The sequence below is a fragment of the Helicoverpa armigera genome, chromosome 24 (assembly GCF_030705265.1).
Source record: "Helicoverpa armigera isolate CAAS_96S chromosome 24, ASM3070526v1, whole genome shotgun sequence".
Lineage (NCBI taxonomy): Eukaryota > Metazoa > Arthropoda > Insecta > Lepidoptera > Noctuidae > Helicoverpa > Helicoverpa armigera.
Window position 1 is genome coordinate 3,757,809 of NC_087143.1, and position 20,038 is coordinate 3,777,846.

General features: G+C 35.9%; 1 protein-coding gene across 5 annotated transcripts in view; it reads right to left on the reverse strand.

The window, feature by feature from the left end:
• Positions 1-11,434: 11,434 nt before the first annotated feature.
• LOC110379296 (uncharacterized) overlaps positions 11,435-20,038 on the reverse strand; it is a 103,065-nt gene continuing 94,461 nt past the window's right edge. For all 5 annotated transcript variants that reach the window (XM_049850278.2, XM_049850279.2, XM_064041046.1 and 2 more), the window contains exons 8-11: positions 19,291-19,402; positions 18,734-18,836; positions 13,729-13,915; positions 11,435-13,116 (exon numbers count right to left, since the gene is read on the reverse strand). In XM_049850278.2, coding sequence (XP_049706235.2) covers positions 12,374-13,116; positions 13,729-13,915; positions 18,734-18,836; positions 19,291-19,402 — 1,145 coding nt within the window. In that variant the 3' untranslated portion in view covers positions 11,435-12,373. The remainder of the gene's footprint in view (positions 13,117-13,728; positions 13,916-18,733; positions 18,837-19,290; positions 19,403-20,038) is intronic.

Genomic DNA, 20,038 nt, shown 5'->3' on the forward strand with positions numbered 1-20,038 from the left:
TTTACGATAGCGCATTCAATTTTTTTCGGCTTCCTTGGTAACTGATCCTTCATGTAGATTCCCCGGAAATATGGGATGTCTTTTGCATACTTTTGAATATCTACATTAGTCAGAGGACGATTGGGTAGCATACTTTTAGTTTTTGATGGTTTTATAAACAAACCTTTGCCATTTTTGTACGGCTTAATGTATAAACCCTTGCCCACCACTAAGCCTTCCATAACCTTATTGTGTCGTTCTGTTTCTCGTAAATTTTGCTGAGCTGCTTTGTAATCATTCACAGTTTTTGCAATACCAGCGGCACCACCAGCTAAAGTTCCTAAAGCTGATAAACCAGCGAAAATAGGGATTAGAGGCAAAACCCCTCCAGTCTTTGGCAAAGGTATTACTCGCGGTACTCGAATTCGATTAATTCCTGGAAACATTTTTTTTGCTGCTAAATAAGCAACTTTAATCAAAGTTTTACTATTCTTGGGTTTCATTTTTTAATTTTTGATCTAATTTTGAAACCAAGCTTCTAAATGTTTTACACCGGAACCAGACTTCAGTTTTGCTTTCATAACCTTGCTCACTAGCCATGAGCTTAACTTTTCACCTTTTCCCGCATCTTTTGATTTAAGTCTTTGTTTAACCATGTTGAGTAATTGTAAGTCAGCTTTGTGACGATGGGATAGATCTGTATGATTTGCGTAAGCAATGTCGTGGTGCATACAAGCTTCGTCTAGCTTATTCACGCCTCGATCACCTCGCAACAATCGTTTTTGAAGTTTAGTTCCTGGTCCGCAATAATTGTATCCGGGCAAATGAACTTCGAACGGTAGATTATTAATTATGTTATTTACTAGTCCACCACCTTGCATTACTTTAAGTGTACTGATACAAATATTACATCTGTATTATTTATATATTTTAACTCATTATTGCAGCTTTATCAATCCAACTGTTTTCTTCATCATTCAGACCTAACCACTTCACGAACAGTTTACGTCCTCTTCTTTTTAAAACTTTTTCTATCAAATAAACATCAGAATAATTAGATTTCTGAAGTTCTTGCTCATAAAATGCCCCAATATTATTTTTTCGCTGATCTTCTATGTGGTATGTTACTGGTATGGTTTTATTAATCTTTTTAATAGTAAATAATTCAGTTGACCAATTGGGGGTGTAACCTTTCTCGAAATTGTGTTTGTATTTACTGATGCGTACATAATCGCCTACTTTAAACTTAGGTTTCTTTGTATGGAGAGAAGATATTTTCTTTAATGTTCTGTTAATATTTTCTTTTATATCGTGTTCATTATATTTATTTACTTCAGCTGGTTTATATTTAATAGTCTGATGCTTTGTATTATTATATGTCTTCAATATTACTTCTAACGGTTGTCCTAACCATTTGTAGTTTCCGTTATAGCTAAAAGATTTATATAACTTGTTTTTAATAGTTCTTATTAGTCTTTCAACAATCGAAGCTTTTTTGGTTGAAAACGTTGAGTAATGGTTAATATTGTTCGTCTTCATAAGATTCTGAAACGTATTGTTATAAAACTCGGTCCCCATATCCGTTTGTAAATTAACAGGTCTGCGATTACTATCAATCAATATCCTTTCAAATGCATGAGTAACATCTTGTTTATTTTTTGATTTCAATGGTTCCGCCCAAGCATACTTTGAGAAGCAATCAATAACCACTAGCACATAATTGTAACTTTTATTATACTTTTTCAAGTTTTGCATGTCCATCAGATCGGCTTGCCACAAATCATCGATTCCTTTTAAAATAACTGAACGCCTCAGGAAATTTCTTCGTGCGGCTTTATGTATTTCATTAACTATTTGCTGTTTTGCCATTAGGGAAATTTTTAATTAACTTATCTACCTCTGCTTTAGTATAAAACTTGTCTTCGAAATGAGTCAAAACGTCTGATGACTTTGTTTTTAAATAAGACTTAACTGCATTTTGCCCATCTATTATAATTTGAGAACGTAATGAAGAAATCAGTCTATTGAATTCTTGTACTGTCTGAGCATTCATTCGATCTACATAATCCTTGTTCACAGCTTCGTCTCCTTCTACAGGAGATCTTATTCCTTTCAATCTAATTGTTTTTAAATCATAGTCTCCCGTTTCTGACTTGCACAGGGCGTTCTCATTAAAGTCAAGTAACTCTGTTAAACGTAATCTTTTATGAACGTGATGTCCAAATTTGTCTACGTTCATATTTAGGTGTATATTGATGAAAGGTTAACAATAAAATGAATACATTTTTTAAAATCATTTATTTATTATTTTATTTTCACGCAATTCTTCAATGATAGATATAATTTCATTGTTAACTCCAGTGTTACCAGCATCTCGAGAAGCTATCAGTAATTTTAACCTATCCACTAGTTCATTTGGATCATCCCAATATACAAAATCTGTGTTCTTTTTCCACATTTTGTCAATGACAGTCCTTTTCCCTTCGGAATACTGTCTTGGATGGTACTTTGTAGTTTAAAAGTGGCTTAATAACTTGTAAATATTTCTGCCCTTATTACTTTTATTGGTTTACCGGAATCATAGTCTCGTCGATGAGCATTTGTATCGAGTAGCATTGACTTATAATGTTGCATATCCCTGTCGGTTACCAAACTTAAATCTACATCTTTCTTTAGCAACAACTGTTTTAAACCAGGTGTATTTTGATATTTGTGACCAGACACATTAATATATTCATCGCTGATTGTTATGCGAGCTGAACCTAGCATCAAGTTCCCATCCACCACTCTGACACCATATGGGACCCCGGCAAGTGCTTCTGAGGTTATTGACCAAGATGATGTATCACCCTGTTTATTTTCAACCAATGATTGAAACGAACAATCACTGTCCTTGTCGGATTCATAGTCACCGTCGACTTTACTCAGGTTTTCTTTCTGAGAAGCTGAATCAATAAATGAAATATCTGCTTCTTCATTTCCCGTAGCATATAAACGAGGAGGTTGCATGCTTGCATTTGCAATTAGGTTGAGAGGTTCTGTTACAGGCTTGAACATTGACTCCAGTGTCTGATTATTATCAATCTCAATGTCTTTCATCTTTCGTATTTTTTTCTTAACAGCTTCTGCAGCATCAACAATTTGTTTTTAATGTTTTTCCATTTTTATATCTTGATAGGTTAAGCGTTGTTTAACGAATAATAATATTTCTGTGGTAAGATACTTAAATATTTATGATCTTAATCAAAGATTACAAAAGTGTCAAATTTATTTCTGTAACATCCTTTATTTTGGAACAATCCTTATTAATGACTATATAATTGAAAGGTTCACTCCATATTTTTGAACACATTTCACGGAATTCGCTCCATGACATATCAGTGTTGACATGTTCTTCATAAATATGTTTCAAATTAATTTCATCTTGTTTAAAAAGTATAATTAAGTTAGCATTGTCCCGAACTAACTGTTTAGGAATTTTAGTATATGTTTGGTTAAGATAAAAACAATCAATACATTTATGTCTTCCCATCGCAAAGTAATCACGCATATTGTTTTGGTTTTCGCAAGCAACATCATCAAATATGATCACAGAATTAGGTTTTGCCTCCTGGACACTCAGTACTTCCTCATTACCATGATATTTCTGGAATGATACACCAGGAACTCGTTGCAAAACTTGTTCTAAAAAAATGTATTTGGGTTGATGTAGAGTTTTCGAATAAACATAAACATTTTGAAATCTTAATCCATTCTCATGTATGAGAAGACCTATTAACAAATTAGTTTTTCCAGAATTGGAAGGCCCGCAAATAATGCAACGTACAGAGTTGGGTAGTAGGTCTCCATGACGAGAACCAGTATTTCGAGGCTCAATACAAACTGTATTCACATTTAATGATTGTGGCTGTTTGACAAACTTCATGGTTACTACATGAAACGAACAGACTAAAAATGACTCAATTAATTTGTAACATTCACATTTATAAGCAACATTACGCCAGCAAACACTAAATAGTCTGTTCTCATGCTCGTTTTAGTTTTAAACTAATAACCAATTGGAATGGCGCCCAATCCGTTTGCTGATCGATCAAGGTAATCCATTTATATTATTGGGCATTCTAATCCACCGAGAGCGACGGAGGCGAACGGAGTGAGCCGTAGGAACGGAAGGTGGATTAGAATGCCCAATAATATCCTACTCATAAATTATTCAAAATAATAAGTAGGTAGGTGCCATTTCAATTTCGAAGAAACTTTACCTGAGAATTAAAAGTTGAAAAGCAGCCACTGCTTGATATCTTAAGTTTTGAGAATTAAAATAAATTTAGACATGGTTGACGCTGTGCAAGTTTCTGAGATCACTCATATAAAAGAACAATTTAAACATTAGAAGCTCTTTCACAACATGATAAACTGCGTATACCTAAATCAAGCTCAAACCTGTTTTCTATAAAATAATAATCTAGAGAAGATTATTCCTTTTCCGTCAGAAATTGATAGAGAAAACAGAAATCAAAGTTCATTTCAAAATCCACGTGTATGAAGGTAAACCTTAAGGTGCGATTCCACCAACATTGTTCCCGCACATTTGTTCGCGAACATAACTAAAGAACTTCACATGAGTCCACTGCTAGAATGTGTTCGCACACAATTCAAAAATGTTCGCACGCAATTTGTTACTGTGTGCAACCACAAATTAGCTTCACTTGCACTGTGTAACTTTCTGAAGGATGACTTGTACGGGTCGAAAACTATTTTAAACACTTGCTTTTCTTAAAAGAGTGTTTATGGAGTGTCTTGCCAGTTCTTCTCCATGAGACCCACTCCTTAGAACCGTGGAACTAGGTACCTAAATATTTTGAAAGAGTTGTGTGCACGGTACCGTACACCGATGGGATCCCGCCTTGATATACCAAAGTTCTAATCAAAATACAAACAAAAAGTAATCCCACAACATAAACAAAACAAAACAAAGCAGGAAGCTTCATATATTTACTGAAATGGGATTATTCGAACAAGCATAATCCTTGTATGGACAATGAACACATTCTCAATTCATATGTACGGACGGACGTCTGATAGCTAAGGGTCGTATTACACTTATCTATGGATACTTCTTTGCTAACATTATAATAAAGAGTAAAAATGATTTTGTTTCTTTGTACCTACCCTAAAGGCTCCGAAACTTCTGATCCGATTTGAAGATTTCTTTCACAGTTGAAAAGCTACAGTCTTTCCGAGTAGCTTAGGCTATATTTGACTCCGGTGGTGTAAGTAGTTCCCACGGGACGCAATTAAAACCGCGGTAGTCAAAATAATGGTCCAATGTGTAGGTATTATTTTGATTACTTGCCAACCGCATCAAATATCAACAATTCAAATAGCGAAAACACTGATATTTGATCAAGATATTCAAAATAAAAATGCCAATGCAAGGGACGATCCAAAACCATTATATCCAAAAAATCTTGGACCATCATATTTGATAAGTGTAATGCGACCCTAATCTGCGTTCACATTGGGCCGACTTAATCATTTGGCTGATCCCTAATTGTGTTTTTAATATTAAATGTCGCTTTATTAGGTTGGCCACGAATTTAATGAGGTTTATAGGCCTTCTATGTTTATCCAATTTGGCTGGCTAATAGTTATTGGACAATATAATAATCTGGTTTGCAAATGAAAAGTGTGTTGTGTTAGGTATTTGAATTTGGAGTTTCACTGAACGCGTTTTATATCTATAGTCATTCAGTCATTTATTTTTTCAAAACAAAAAATACGTCTGAATTATAAGATACATACTAGACTACATTACAGTACTTAGTTGGATAAAAGTTCTCATCCAACTATTTTTAACCGACTTCAAAAAAGGATGAGTTTCTCAATTTGTCGGGTTCTCAATTTGTTTTTCACCCTTCCATTATTCCTTTATTTCGTCCATTTTTATTTGTCTATTCCAAAATATAACACTAAACCTGTCACATTTAATTTTATCCACCAATATTGTCAAATAATTTCATATTTGAACAAAAATAAATTTCATTGTTTGTGTTTATTAACTTAGCACGTGTTATAAAGTTCTGATTGATCACATAAGTATAGTTAACGTTTGACTTTAACGTCCAAATTCAATTTATGCTACACAACTCTGAACTTTTTATTCATTGGTTTAAAGTTTTAAATGCAATTAGTGAATGTTTGATATTATTTTTAATATAGCTGTCGTTATTTATTTAGCATATAATGGTGAACATTTTAATTTTCAGCTATTCAATATATTATGACGTAGCAGATCACAGGGAAAATTAAATTGTTTTGTTATACATAACATATTGTTAGCTGCCAGTGGTTACATAAAGGGCAGCAGAGACGAGCGACCATCGACACCCCACCATTCAGTCGTGTATCTCTGCTTGGAGGATTCCATTTTCGAACGTCATTGTGACAAGACGTGTTTTAATTTGACGGGAATACGATTTTGCCGCGCTTTTGAATACTTTTGTTCAATCGTAGTTGATTTTCATGTTAAAACTATTTCTTGTTATTTCCTTGTTAAATAAACCTGCTTCTGGTTCTTAAAATCAGAAGTGGGATAGTCTCACTCCCACTATAAAGTTTTTGATTTCAGTTTAGATTCATTGGCACTTTTTATTAAGTACGACGCGGTGTAAGGAAACCCGCCGACCAAAGTTTTTGCAATGGATTGCAGTGCGCTGCATAGATTGGTATATTCAAGATGCTATGCAGGCAGCGTAAGTGATACCAATAAATATGTTGGTTGGTTTACTTGTTGTGGAACAAAAACAATACGGAAAGTTTATCGTATTCTGAAGAGTTAAATGACATCAATGACCAAATAACTGGAAGAATACATGAAGGATAGCATTAATGTGGACTGTATAAATTCCATTAGTGGAAAAATCACAAAGGAATATTGGTTTTATTTATTTTTATGGAAATAACAGGTCTGGTAACTATGATTGTTTATTGAACAAAATTGATTGAACATAGTCACATGATAAATTACTAATCAAAATGTTTGTGTTATAGCCGAATTAATGATTGCTTTTGTTTTCATGAGGATATAACAATGGAATAAGTCGAGAAGTTATGATGCTTCCGATTTATAGCCCAAGCAATGTCTATTGCTTGAGTTTGGTACACTGTTGCTGTTGGGACTGTTGTGTGCTTCGGGTGGAATGAGTTTCTGCTTATTTGTTGCTCTGGTGTCTGTGAACAACATGCCTTGCTCCCACTATGCTCGAGATATTATGAGAGGTATCCTGTAATGTACCTGTATGTAAATGGTGAGATAAATCCAGTTTTATTTAGCCTTTATGCCATACATGACTTGTAATCCATCTTGGTGGCTTATTGGTTAAAAACATACTGAAAGTGTATGAGAACTTGAGTTAGATTCTCAGGTGCCACCGCTAATGACCAACGGGTTGATTTTTAATACAAAAGTTTAGATAAATGTTTTAAAGCTTGAACAAAGTGTTATACAAGCTGAAATAATAATGTGCATCTTTTGTTTGCATTTGAAATGTTTTTGTCCCATGAAATTGAATAACTAACAGGCTTATTATGTAAATGAGCTCAGTAATGTTTATTTCTAATCTTTCTGCTTAAGAGTTTCAACAAGTACACAGAAATATAAAAGTTTACAGCTGTTGAGATATAACTGCACACTGTTTTGATATTGACTTACTCATTTTTCTTACACCAAAGTGGAATAGTTCAAATTGTGCATCAGCCTCTAGATTTGTTAGTTTGAATTATTTATCTGTTTCTACTTTTGATTCTATTGAGTTGTGCAGTATTTATGATGGATATCAGGGTGACTTGGAAAAGACCCATTGGCCTGTCTGATGGCATTGAGATGACTGAAAAGAGACTGTGTAAACTCTTTGGTACAGTGGGTGTTATGCCGTTGTAGTTGTGGCCTTCGAAGGCCTGGAGAGCTCAAGAAAGGGATACAACCAATATCTAAGATCCCAATGGAAGGCAATGGCGTAATTTGCATTTTATAAATTGAAAGTCTGTTTACCTACCTTGGTTATTATTTAATTTTACTGATTATGTAATTTGGGTGCATTAATTGGTGATGTCAACAAAAGTTCAAATCTGTAACATGACAATGCATGAGTCTTTCAATTGAATGTTTGTTTGCTTTAGCCAGATGCTTACTTGCTTGTCTTTTGACTACAGGTATTGAGGATAAGCCTAAGCCAGGAAACATTATGAGATCACTATTGTGAGAACTATGCGAGGTGATGGTGTAAGCGCTGCAGGTGTTGTGCCAATTGACATACTACAAGTGCTGTGACACTTCAAGCGCCTCGGGTGCTGTGCTGCTGCACGAGCTTTGCATGCTGTATAGGGTGCCAACTGCCAGTATCTCGTTTGGCATACTCCAGTAATGATAGCCAGTGTATATCATGCATTGAGGTCAGGTGATCTGTTTTATTTTTCATATGGCATTTTGATTCCACATTGGAAGTTATTATGCTCTTAGCTCTATTAAGAGGAAAAATATGTTATAATGTACCAACCATTGGTATTGTCACTCATGTGTTTACTGTGTAGCAAAATATGAAGTGAAGTTACACGTAATTTACCAAAACGTAATGATGGTTGTGTTTTGAGTGTTGCTGACACATGATTAGTACTGACGCTATTTCTGAGACATAGTTCCAAAGTTGAGTTTGTTTGTCATGGTTATGCCTAGAATTGATTTCTTTAAAAGCGAAAAGCTTTCCAGATTTTGATGGTCAGAAGTGGCCGAGCGAAATGTATGTCGTGAGTGCTTGTTCACAGAGTTGTACACAAAAATATGTAACGGCGGTGCCGCAGCAAACCAGCGCTGTTGTACCGGTGCGGCTGGTCTTAGCACCAGCGCCGCTGTGTGGGTGCTGCTGGTCGTGGCACGAGCGCTGCTGAGCCGGTGCTGCTGGTCGCGGCACGAGCGCTGCTGAGCCGGTGCTGGTGGTCGCGGCACGAGCGCTGCTGAGCCGGTGCTGGTGGTCGCGGCACGAGCGCTGCTGAGCCGGTGCTGCTGGTGGCGGCACGAGCGCTGCTGAGCCGGTGCTGCTGGTCGCGGCACGAGCGCTGCTGAGCCGGTGCTGCTGGTCGCGGCACGAGCGCTGCTGAGCCGGTGCTGCTGGTCGCGGCACGAGCGCTGCTGAGCCGGTGCTGCTGGTCGCGGCACGAGCGCTGCTGAGCCGGTGCTGCTGGTCGCGGCACGAGCGCTGCTGAGCCGGTGCTGCTGGTTGCGGCACAAACGCTGCTGAGCCGGTGCTGCTGGTTGCGGCACGAGCGCTGCTGAGCCGGTGCTGCTGGTTGCGGCACAAACGCTGCTGAGCCGGCGCTGCCGGTCGCTGGTCAATGTGGAATTGAAAGAAGACGACTCTGGTGGTGGAGTTGCTGCCGAGTCGAGTGGACGCTGTGGTCTGCTCAGCCTTATTGAAAGTTGAGAGCACGCTAGTGGTACTGATGTGTTGGGCCACTGATTGAGGTGGTATTGTTGCGATAATCCATGTTGGATTATATATCACGTTGTTTCACAGATTCTGTCATTCACGATGCACTGAATTTTATCTATATTCGTGTAAAGTTTGAAGTATTTTGTTCTTAATAACATTTTTCTATAGACCTTTGCCCGGGGGCGCTTGAGTGCACGCTTGCACCCACGGTATAACTAACAAGTAAAAGTGAATTTTATTCCTTCTTACATTTTTCTTATGATATATGCTTCAGCCTGATACACGGTACCAAGTTAATAATTACATGATTGATATTTAATAATTTACATGATCTATACACGGATTGATATTGAATAATTGACATGATTTCTTTATATGTTGTATGTGTGTACGTGTATGAGTAAACACTGGGAGGTATGCAAACTTTGGAGCCTATGCCTACAGTGTGGAAGCCTTATACACGGTACCAAGTTAATAATTACATGATTGATATTGAATAATTTACATGATTTCTTTATATGTTGTATGTGTGTACGTGTATGAGTCACTGGGAGGTATGCAAACTTTTGAGCCTATGCCTACGGTGTGGAAATCTTGCGCGGTATGCAAACTTTTGAGCCTATGCCGGCGAGTCACTGGGAGGTATGCAAACTTTTGGAGCCTATGCCTACAGTGCGGAAACCTTGCGCGGTATGCAAACTTTTGAGCCTATGCCGGCGAGTCACTGGGAGGTATGCAAACTTTTGAGCCTATGCCTACAGTGTGGAAACCTTGCGCGGTATGCAAACTTTTGAGCCTATGCCAGCGAGTCACTGGGAGGTATGCAAACTTTTGAGCCTATGCCTACGGTGCGGAAACCTTGCGCGGTATGCAAACTTTTGAGCCTATGCCGGCTAGTCACTGGGTGGTATGCAAACTTTTGGAGCCTATGCCTACGGTGCGGAAATCTTATGCGATATACAAACTTTTGAGCTTATGTCGGCGAGTCACTGGGTGGTATACCAGTGTTTTGTTATTTATTTTGTACCAATTATTTGATTTAAAGTTGATGTTATTAATTTTCGAGTCGCTGGGTGGTATACCAGTGTTCTGTTATTAATTTTGTACCTGTTATTTGATTTAAAGTTGATGTTATTTATTTTACATTGTTTAAATGAATTAGTTCTTTGTTTGAGGTTTGTAATACCTCGAATAATGTTTATTCTGAAAGTTTCATGTGTCCACAAAAACGATGACGACCACGTTAACCAATCGAGATTCAATTATGACGAAATTGAGCCAGGTCCAACTCGCTTATTGAATGTGCAGGTGTTCCGAGACACAACCAGGCTCAGCCAGATCCTGCCGAGGACGTCAGGAGAGGCCGTGTTAGCTGCCAGTGGTTACATAAAGGGCAGCAGAGACGAGCGACCATCGACACCCCACCATTCAGTCGTGTATCTCTGCTTGGAGGATTCCATTTTCGAACGTCATTGTGACAAGACGTGTTATAGTTTGACGGGGAGACGATTTTGCCGCGCTTTTGAATACTTTTGTTCAATCATAGTTGATTTTCATGTTAAAACTATTTCTTGTTATTTTCTTGTTAAATAAACCTGCTTCTGGTTCTTAAAAATACTCATATTATAAAGAGTAAAACTTTGTTTGTTTGTTTGTTTGTTTGGTTGTAATGAATAGGCTCAAAAACTACTGGACCGTTTTTTAAAATTCTTTCACCATTCGAAAGCTACATTATCTACGAGTAACATAGGCTATACATATTTTATCCCGGTACGGGCAGTAGTTACCACGGGACGCGGGTGAAACCGCGGGAAAACGGCTAGTTTAACATAATTATAATGGTGAACATTTTCATTTTCAGCTATTCAATATATTATGGCATAGCAGGTCATGGGTAAAATTGAATCGAATTGTTATATCTGGTTGTTGTACCTACTAAACGAAAAATAATAAATGAAACAACAATATGCAGTTGGTAAGTGTACTTATTTTTCCATTATAAAATACTTAAAATAAAAATTACATTAACATTAATTATGAAAACTAAATAATATCACATATCGTCAACGACAAAACAAACCTAAACATTTTTTGAAAATGTTTCAATACTACTTTTTGGTCGATTCGTTTAAAACCAATCACAGACTTAAAATAATCTCCTGTTGTAAGTATTAATAATTGCGACGAAGCAGAGTAAAATGATGAACAATAATAAGTACTATTCGATAATACAGAAATAGGTTATAGCACAGAAATAACACAGACAACTTTATTTTGACAGGAACTTCTAAAAACAAAAGAAGAATCGTATAAACAAAAGGTTGATTTTGTTTAGAATGATGACAGCATTTTCACACCAGCGGATTTTCCGACCGACATTGCTTGATACACATGGTTTTATTACGCGCGACAAAAAGCCGCTAGTGTGATAGTAATTATATTAGATTATTCAAATTTTCACTGGGAATGGAAGAACAATATTAAATTCAAATTTTAAAACAAAATATCTTATTTTATACTCGTATACCTTTTTTGTCCGACTGCTGCGAAACATAAAAGAAAGCCTACTTTTGAAGACAGTACGTTCAGATTTGAACGGGGCAAGACAAAAACGTTGGCATAGTAAATAAAATCAACTTCACTAACATAACAGTGGCTGAGACATGACATAATATTATAAAAAAGCAATTTTTGACAAAAATATTATTTTTATCGCTTTACTACATCAACAGTTTTATCAGCTATGTCGTCATCATGTCAAAGAAATACCTAAACTAACACTTTACAAGAAATAAATAAAAATCAAGTAAGTACATGTTCCAATAGTTACCGCATACAAATTCTTAGGAAAATTGCAATTGGACTATTCACATCAACAATCTAGATTATTAACTCTTAAAATTAGACTACGATAACCAATTTAATGATGCTATCAATTTAGTAAATAATATCGCTAATACAGAAGCTTGAACATTAGTACTAGATGATGTACTATTGTTAATAAACACTACAGGCCACCAATGTGATATAGAAATTACATCATCACTCTTTGGTTTCTCTGTAGTAGCATGTTCCAACATATTGTCTGGTAAATAGCTACCACACGTTGGAAAATCTCTAGGTATCGGAGCCATATCTTTGTGTTCACCAACCTTGAATACCAAAGCCATTCCAATTTCAACGTGGAATTCTATATGACAGTGGAAAAGCCAGTATCCAGGATTATCCGCTTTGAACCTGATAACTGTATAACCACCATCGGGTACTGTTACCGTATCCTTGATTGGAGCATTCTTTAAATTCCTTTTAAGCAGACCAGCTTTGTCGTACGCTTTGATTTCATCTATAGTTATATCCTTAGCTAGTCTTCGGAGTCCAACTACTCTGAAGCTATGTCCATGTAAATGGAAGGGATGGTTAGCATCAAAAGTCACTCCTTCATCAACGATAATGATTTCGACTACTGAGTTGAGCTTGACTGCTAAGACGTGTGAACATTCGCAGTAGCCTTCAGTACAAGCTTCGTCAATGCTTGAAGAGTTGCAGAAATTGTCCGTTGATGGTCTGGCGGTGAGGAGAGGACTTGAGGGCAGCTTCATACTGATGTGGTTCAGCTGTGGTGTGTATAGACGATTTTCTTTCTTTGGGACTGTGAAAAGAAATAAGATGTTATTTTAAAAATCTCGAATCATCATTGAGGTGATTCACCTATGTAGGTATATAGAAAATTGATATCTTAGTGCTATTTTAACAAAAAAAAAACTCTATATACTATAATCTCAGTGCGTTAACAAAAGTTATATTATTTGTAAATGCTATCATTTCCCTTCGTTGACAAAACCTAGCAAAATTGAATTTATATTCTCAGTTCTTGGAATTGAATTTGGTCTATTTAATTCGTCATTTGTACAAATACAGTTAATTAGCAACACCTTGACGTGTTAAATGAAAGCTATTAATAGAAGTGTTACTATTAATGAATTATTGTTGGTTTAATTTAGCCTTTTAAAGCACATTATTATATCAATCATGTTTTGTTCAAGTTTTCAACTGTTAATTGTAATTATGTATCTTTTCTCTTCTCTTTTTCATTGTCTTTATCTAGCTGTTCTCTTTTGATTGTAAATACAAATTTTCTTTCTGGCTTCTTTTCCTCAAAACTTTAGCTATATCTTGATCTTTCGTATAAATCAGTTTTGCGATTTTCGAGTACCACACAAACTCATTTTCTAAAGTCCAGAAGAACGTTATTCAAACTCACCCTGGTAATATCCATAATAAGGTGACCTATGAAAGTGGGAATTATTCTTCGCATAGAAGTCATAAGCCACGTAGAATTGGTAATCAGCCACTTCCTTAAGACTATCGTCGTAGCCCTCCAGAGAGCGCATCTCGGCCACGCTAATGGTTTCTTCATCTTCCTCACCTTTGTTCAGGGCGTTTAGTTGCTGTGGAAGAAATTGATCGGTTAGTTTTGGCAAGTTGGCCTGAGAAACTAGAACTAGAAAATCTTCTAAGGTTTGAGTAAAACATCGGAATAATAATTTGCCTAGTTATAATTCCTGACAAGGTGTATGAAAGTGTAACGATAAATAGTCATTCGATTATAAGTCGCTTTCCAATTAACCAATAATGCACTAGGTAGTCATTTTACTCTGTGCTACAAACTGAATAAGTAATAAGCAAGGGAAAAAATTAAATTCAAAATTTTCTTTCAAAAGGTTCTTTTGGAAAGTCACAAACTAGTTAAACGGTTCCAAATAGAAGTAACTCATCACTATCGAAAAACTTTTCATTCCTTACTCCATTAATTTTCAAGTAGACATCAGAAACCACCTAAAAATACCTACACCACTGAAAAATCTTCCGCACTCGTAATACTCCAGCGACATTCACTAAGAAGCTTACCCAACTAGAACTGAACGAGGTTAATGCTACGTTCACGATGTACTCCACTTTTATAGTACCATAGCAATGTAGCTTAGTCCGTATCAGACGGTATTGATCATAATGTTAGGGTATTAGAACGATATTAAGTTTTTGAGAGGATCCTTGCGATACAGCTTGTGGGAAATGCCAATTAATATAAACTTATATTTATAGTAAAATTGCTCAACAAATTGAAATGATATTTGTAAGTTCTTTAGTCTATTGAGATGACTTAGCAAGCTACATCAAACCAATGCAAGAAAAAGCAAAAACAACCATAATATTTGTAAACCTTCTCATTAATCTCCAGAACTTCCAAAGCATACCATTAATTTAAATTACTCGTAGCCCACACAATAATTCTGACTTAGCCTAACCAAAAACATTTCTCAACGAAGAATCCAGGCCAAACGCATTACCGCAATCGATCTTCCAAAGAACTCAGATAGTAACTCCAGCATATTTTACTAGGAACCAGTACATTATTCTAATCGTTCCATGCAAAGCCTTCGAGATGGTATCTATCTGGCAGTATGCCAACTCCGTCGTTACGACGAAGGGATAATTTTACCGCATCTGCAGACTATTTGATTTTGTGACCTGCCTAATATCCTCGTTGTACAGATAAGGGAATAATCTTATAGTTTTTTCTAGCATTAGGAGCTGGTGTGCCGAAATTGATTGTGGGTTGGGAAGGGTAAGAAATTGTGTGAGGCATTTTTCTTGGGTGGGATTTTATCGGGTAAGTAAACATTGGCGAAAAGCTTGTTACTGAGAGTGATTTTGGTAGACTAATCTTGCAGCTTTGGCATATAAGTAATTTATAAAGTGGCATTTAACCTTCATCTTCTTCGAAAATGACTTAGTAAAATTGAATTAAAATAACAAAGGAGCCTTAAAATAAATCAACCATAGATAAATTAATTGTTCATAAAATTGAGTCTAAAATCCCGCGTAATATTATCCCTCACTTCTCGCCTTGTTGGAATTAGTATCAATTGATTTCTGAGGTAAAAATCAACGCTCCTACAATACCTAAACTTTTTTCAAAACAAATGAAGATCAACTCTTCAAAACTGGAATGTCATTGTCAAACCGAAATCCAAACACAGAGCACAGAGCCTTTATTCAAATCCCATGCATGCCATAAGACAAAGGAGATTATAACACGTCGTCACTTTAACAGTCGCAGTGAAAATCAGTTTTAGCAAACCGTTGCGGTTGACAGCCGGTAGTCACGCCGTGCAAACGGGAATTCCGGCCGGAATTTCAAAATATCAGGAATATGCACGCTTACTAATGAGCACACTGACATCTACGTTTAAACGGAGCTGCTATGAGACTGGGAATATGGTCTTTAGTTAGAAATGGTTGTGTTGGCTCTGATATTTCTTATTGTCATTACCCTTGTTAGGATTTCTTGTGCTTTTGGGTTTGTTTTGTGCAGTAAGTATGAAGGTGTGGAATATGGATAACAGTCTGTTATGGTCATGAAAGTTAAGTAACAAATTAATAATTTTGTATTTTTCTTCGTATGAACATTTTTTCTGCCAAATAAAACGAGACTTCAAAAAAATATGTCTACACAAGTATATATATGCCTGATGCTATTGATTAACGTTAAACCAAAAATCCTAAGAACCTACAGACTAGCAAGTTAATATGATATAAATTATGACTCGAGCAAGCATGGTCATTATTCTCTCTTCCCTGCATAAGAAGTCACGCTGACTCATTATTGAGGTAGCTCTGATAAATGATAACAAAAGATAGGATTCAATTACATAGAAGGAAACTAGAGATACTATACACTCGATACTCCAAACTCAAGTCTTTATTAGCATTCGTATATTATACAGTTTGTTGTTTAATGGTATATTTTACAGTCTAGAGACAAAGTGTTGAACTTCTTCAACTTATACTTAAATACTACTTAATAACATTTTAGTGTAGGTACCTTTATGTGAGTAGGTGTGTGAGTTTGTCTGTATATATGCACTCTATAATTCAGTCAGCATTCCACTGAAATATGATTCCCGAAGAGTCGATCTGTATACAATTTCAGAATGCGTTTTGCTAAACCTACCCGTTACAGAGCTATTTGGAGAATATCTTAGACTTGGAGAAGATGCAAGTCGGTCCGAATATTCGTCTTACAATCGATGTTAGAATTTCGTCTTACATTTCTGCGATTCTGTGGTATTAGATCGAGGGATGGGACTCCAAGATGGAATAATCCAGTTTAATAATTAACAGTTGACTGCTTTGATAAATAGTAAAATTATTGTTACGGTGTTATTTGTTTTTGTAGTGGAAAACAAAATAATTCAATAAACGGGGGTATTAGGTTTGATTCCCGGGTCGGGTTGAAAATGCTTTGTCGATTTTCACTACAAAGTCTAGCCGGAATTGACATACATTTTATTATCTTTCAAATATATGTATTTCCTTCAAGGTCATTTTATATTTTTCCAAGGTCATATTAAATCTCTTCCACTTCGGGTTAAAATGACAAGTTACCACAATTAATTACAAACTTTCGTCTGTGTTCTATTTCTTTTGAAACTTTGAACAAAACTCGACAAAAACTCTGACCTTGGAAAAGGTTAATGAATGAGATAATACGGGTTGGGTAAGAGCGTGAAATTTAGGGTTAACACTTCGAAATAATAATTATTTTAATGTTGTCTTTCGTTCTTGGAAATTATAATCATTTTTATGTTTTTACGGTACAGTAATAGTTAGAAATAAAAACTTTATATTTTTCGCAATAAACTTCACCACTAAATACTTATTTGAGTTTTCTGAACATAAAAATCTTAAAGTTTAACAACGCTTGACTACCACTAATTTGAGATTTTATTTTGCTCTCTATTACTTACTTAAAACATTGACACCCTAAATTTTTACAACAAGCCGCTACCCCTATATATTATAACCAAAAAATGCCATAAAAGAAAAAAAAAACAAGAAAGCCAGTAGATACACTCCCCTATTCAATTCGCCATAAAAACTTGGATCCCCTAAACAAGTATCCGAACCACAAAACAGATGGCTATAAATATAGCTTTATTATGCGAATCTTTGATAACCGAGGAAGCTGTCATATCAAGATAAAGTAGGTAGACCCCACTATCCTTAACTTTTTACGATACTTTTGGGAGCAAACATCGATGTATAGAAAGTGTACCCTCAACACTTTTATATAGTTAAAGCACATATTCACCAAGTTCCAAGGTCACTTATACAGGGTGTTAGTGTGAACACCGTTATCTTTGAAACCAGAGGTTTGGTTTCACTTATGTATAACGTAAATTAACTTAAATGAAGGCAAAAAAAATAACTTACATTTTCACTCGTCAAGCTACAGTAGTAGGTATTTTTGCCTGTCCTAAGCCATTAAAAGTATGAAGGGAAGTTGCATCACAGGTTATTAAAAAAAAACTTATTAAAAAATTTTTTATGAAAGAAACGTTCATGTATTTTTAAATTCAGATAAATAAAATTATAATCAAGTCAACTACCTATGGTTTCAAGGATAACGGTGTTCACACTAACACTCTGTATAGCGTAAGTGACCTTGGAAGTTGTTGAATATGCAATGATATGGCTCTTAAGGAATTTATTATTTAAATATTTGCATGGGAGGGTAGTTCAGGTGTTAAATGAAGGGTTCGAGTAATGTGTCCCTTTTTGGGAAGGTATTTACCTTTTTGTGTAGGTAGTATTACCTATGTGTTTTGTTTCTGTGTTTTTGTTTAGGAGTGAGGGCAGAAACTTAGCAGTTGAATTGTTTGAGTTTTGGTCTTCAATACAAATATTGACAATTAGATTATTGATGTTAAGATCTTTCTTTTAGCTGTTTTTATGCTTTGTATTTTACATTAAGATCAGTTATGGTTGAAACCTAAATTGCACAAAAGTAAACGACATTTGCCTCACGCCTCTTGCAATGATTGATCCTCTGTGTACCTAATGTTAAAATTTACAGGTTACGTCAGCAGTAGTACGTTGGCTATTTGGAATGCCATGAACATTGAAATATTAGATCTGTTTGTTGTTGTTACAGCCTTTTTTATCGTCCCACTGCTGGGCACCGGCCTCCTCTCACAAGAACAAGGATCTTTTTGTATAATTTTTAAAGTACATTAGCAGTAGTATCTCAATACTCAATACTTTTTTTGCTTTCCACATGTATTTTAGGTGGTAGTACTTATAAATAGTCCACAAGGACCCTGTCGGGCACAGCAAAATAAGTGGGTTAGGAGAGAGGAAGCTCTTATCTTATCTCTGCTACTATGACGTGTTAGAACTGTTGGATCGTTATATAAACTTACCAATCCCTCATTATGCAGCTCCTCCCATGTCGGGTCACCGGGCGGTTCCAGATCCATGGCGCCTTCGTAGTGTAGGACACCGACCTGCTTCGCCTTTGTGAATCTGTGGTCAAACATGATTTCATTAGAATGGGGCGTAGGTATATGAAGTAGTGACAGATTCCATGCTGTTTTGAAAATATTGACTGCTTGGTATTTTCCAAAATGGACGAAGCGCCTTTCAGGGATGGAAAAAAAACTAAATATCTCACATATTTTTTCTAGTAAAAAAGGGCGACTTAAAGGGATCGAAGAAAAAACGAAATATTTCACATACATTTTGTGTTTAAAAAGTATGTCTTAAGTAGATAAAAGATCACCTTTGTTACACGAACACAAACGTTTATTTACACCCGACATGAGTGTGCCCTGATACTGAATACTGATGGCACTATTTCAGACTTTTACTTATTTCTATGATCTATCTTCCACTCTACCATTGTCAAAAATAATGCGTAGGTTATATAACATACTTTTTGAAACACAATACTCAATAAAAGAGGCAAAAAGCTACTCACACTTCGTCACAATCCATAAGGCCGCGATATCTTATCCAGTAGTTGTCTATCTCATTGTTGGCTTCCAATATGAAGTCGTAACGCTCTCCCGCGTACGTTACTAGCGATGTAGCTGTAACAATAGATAGGGTTTAAATATAGAACTGTGGTAGTACTGTAACAAAATATTATCCGTCGTACCACAAAAATAATTAAACTATTTGTTGAACACTTGTCTAAAAAAATTACAGATTATGACGTTGAAATAAGGTCCGTTTTGCAGCCACACGCTTCTTAGACAAGTTTTCAACAGATGATTAAGTTTTTTAGTAAGGCTGTATAAGATTAAAATATAGAACTGTGGTAGGCTTTTGTTTTTACTTTTAGTGGTGGTTTTTGGTTTCATATGGGGATGAAGTGAAGAATGTTCGAAAAAGTTGTCAAAAAGTTATATGCATTCTTCTTGTTTTTTAGGGTTCCGTACCCAAAGGGGCCCTATTGTTTCCGCTCCTTTGTCCGTTTTTGCTGTATATGGGTATTAAAAAAGTGACAGTAAGTCATAGCCGTAATGTAAAAATTTAAGCACATAATCAATAGCTCATAGTTTCTATTCTACTTCTGAACACAATAATGTTTAAATCAATTTTATGTAATAGAACAACGTCAACATAAAAACCGGGAATCAAACCGTTTTTATGACCATAGTAAAGTTACTTGAATATAGGTCAGTGAGTCAGGAAACAAACTAACCCCAAACATTAATATTCCT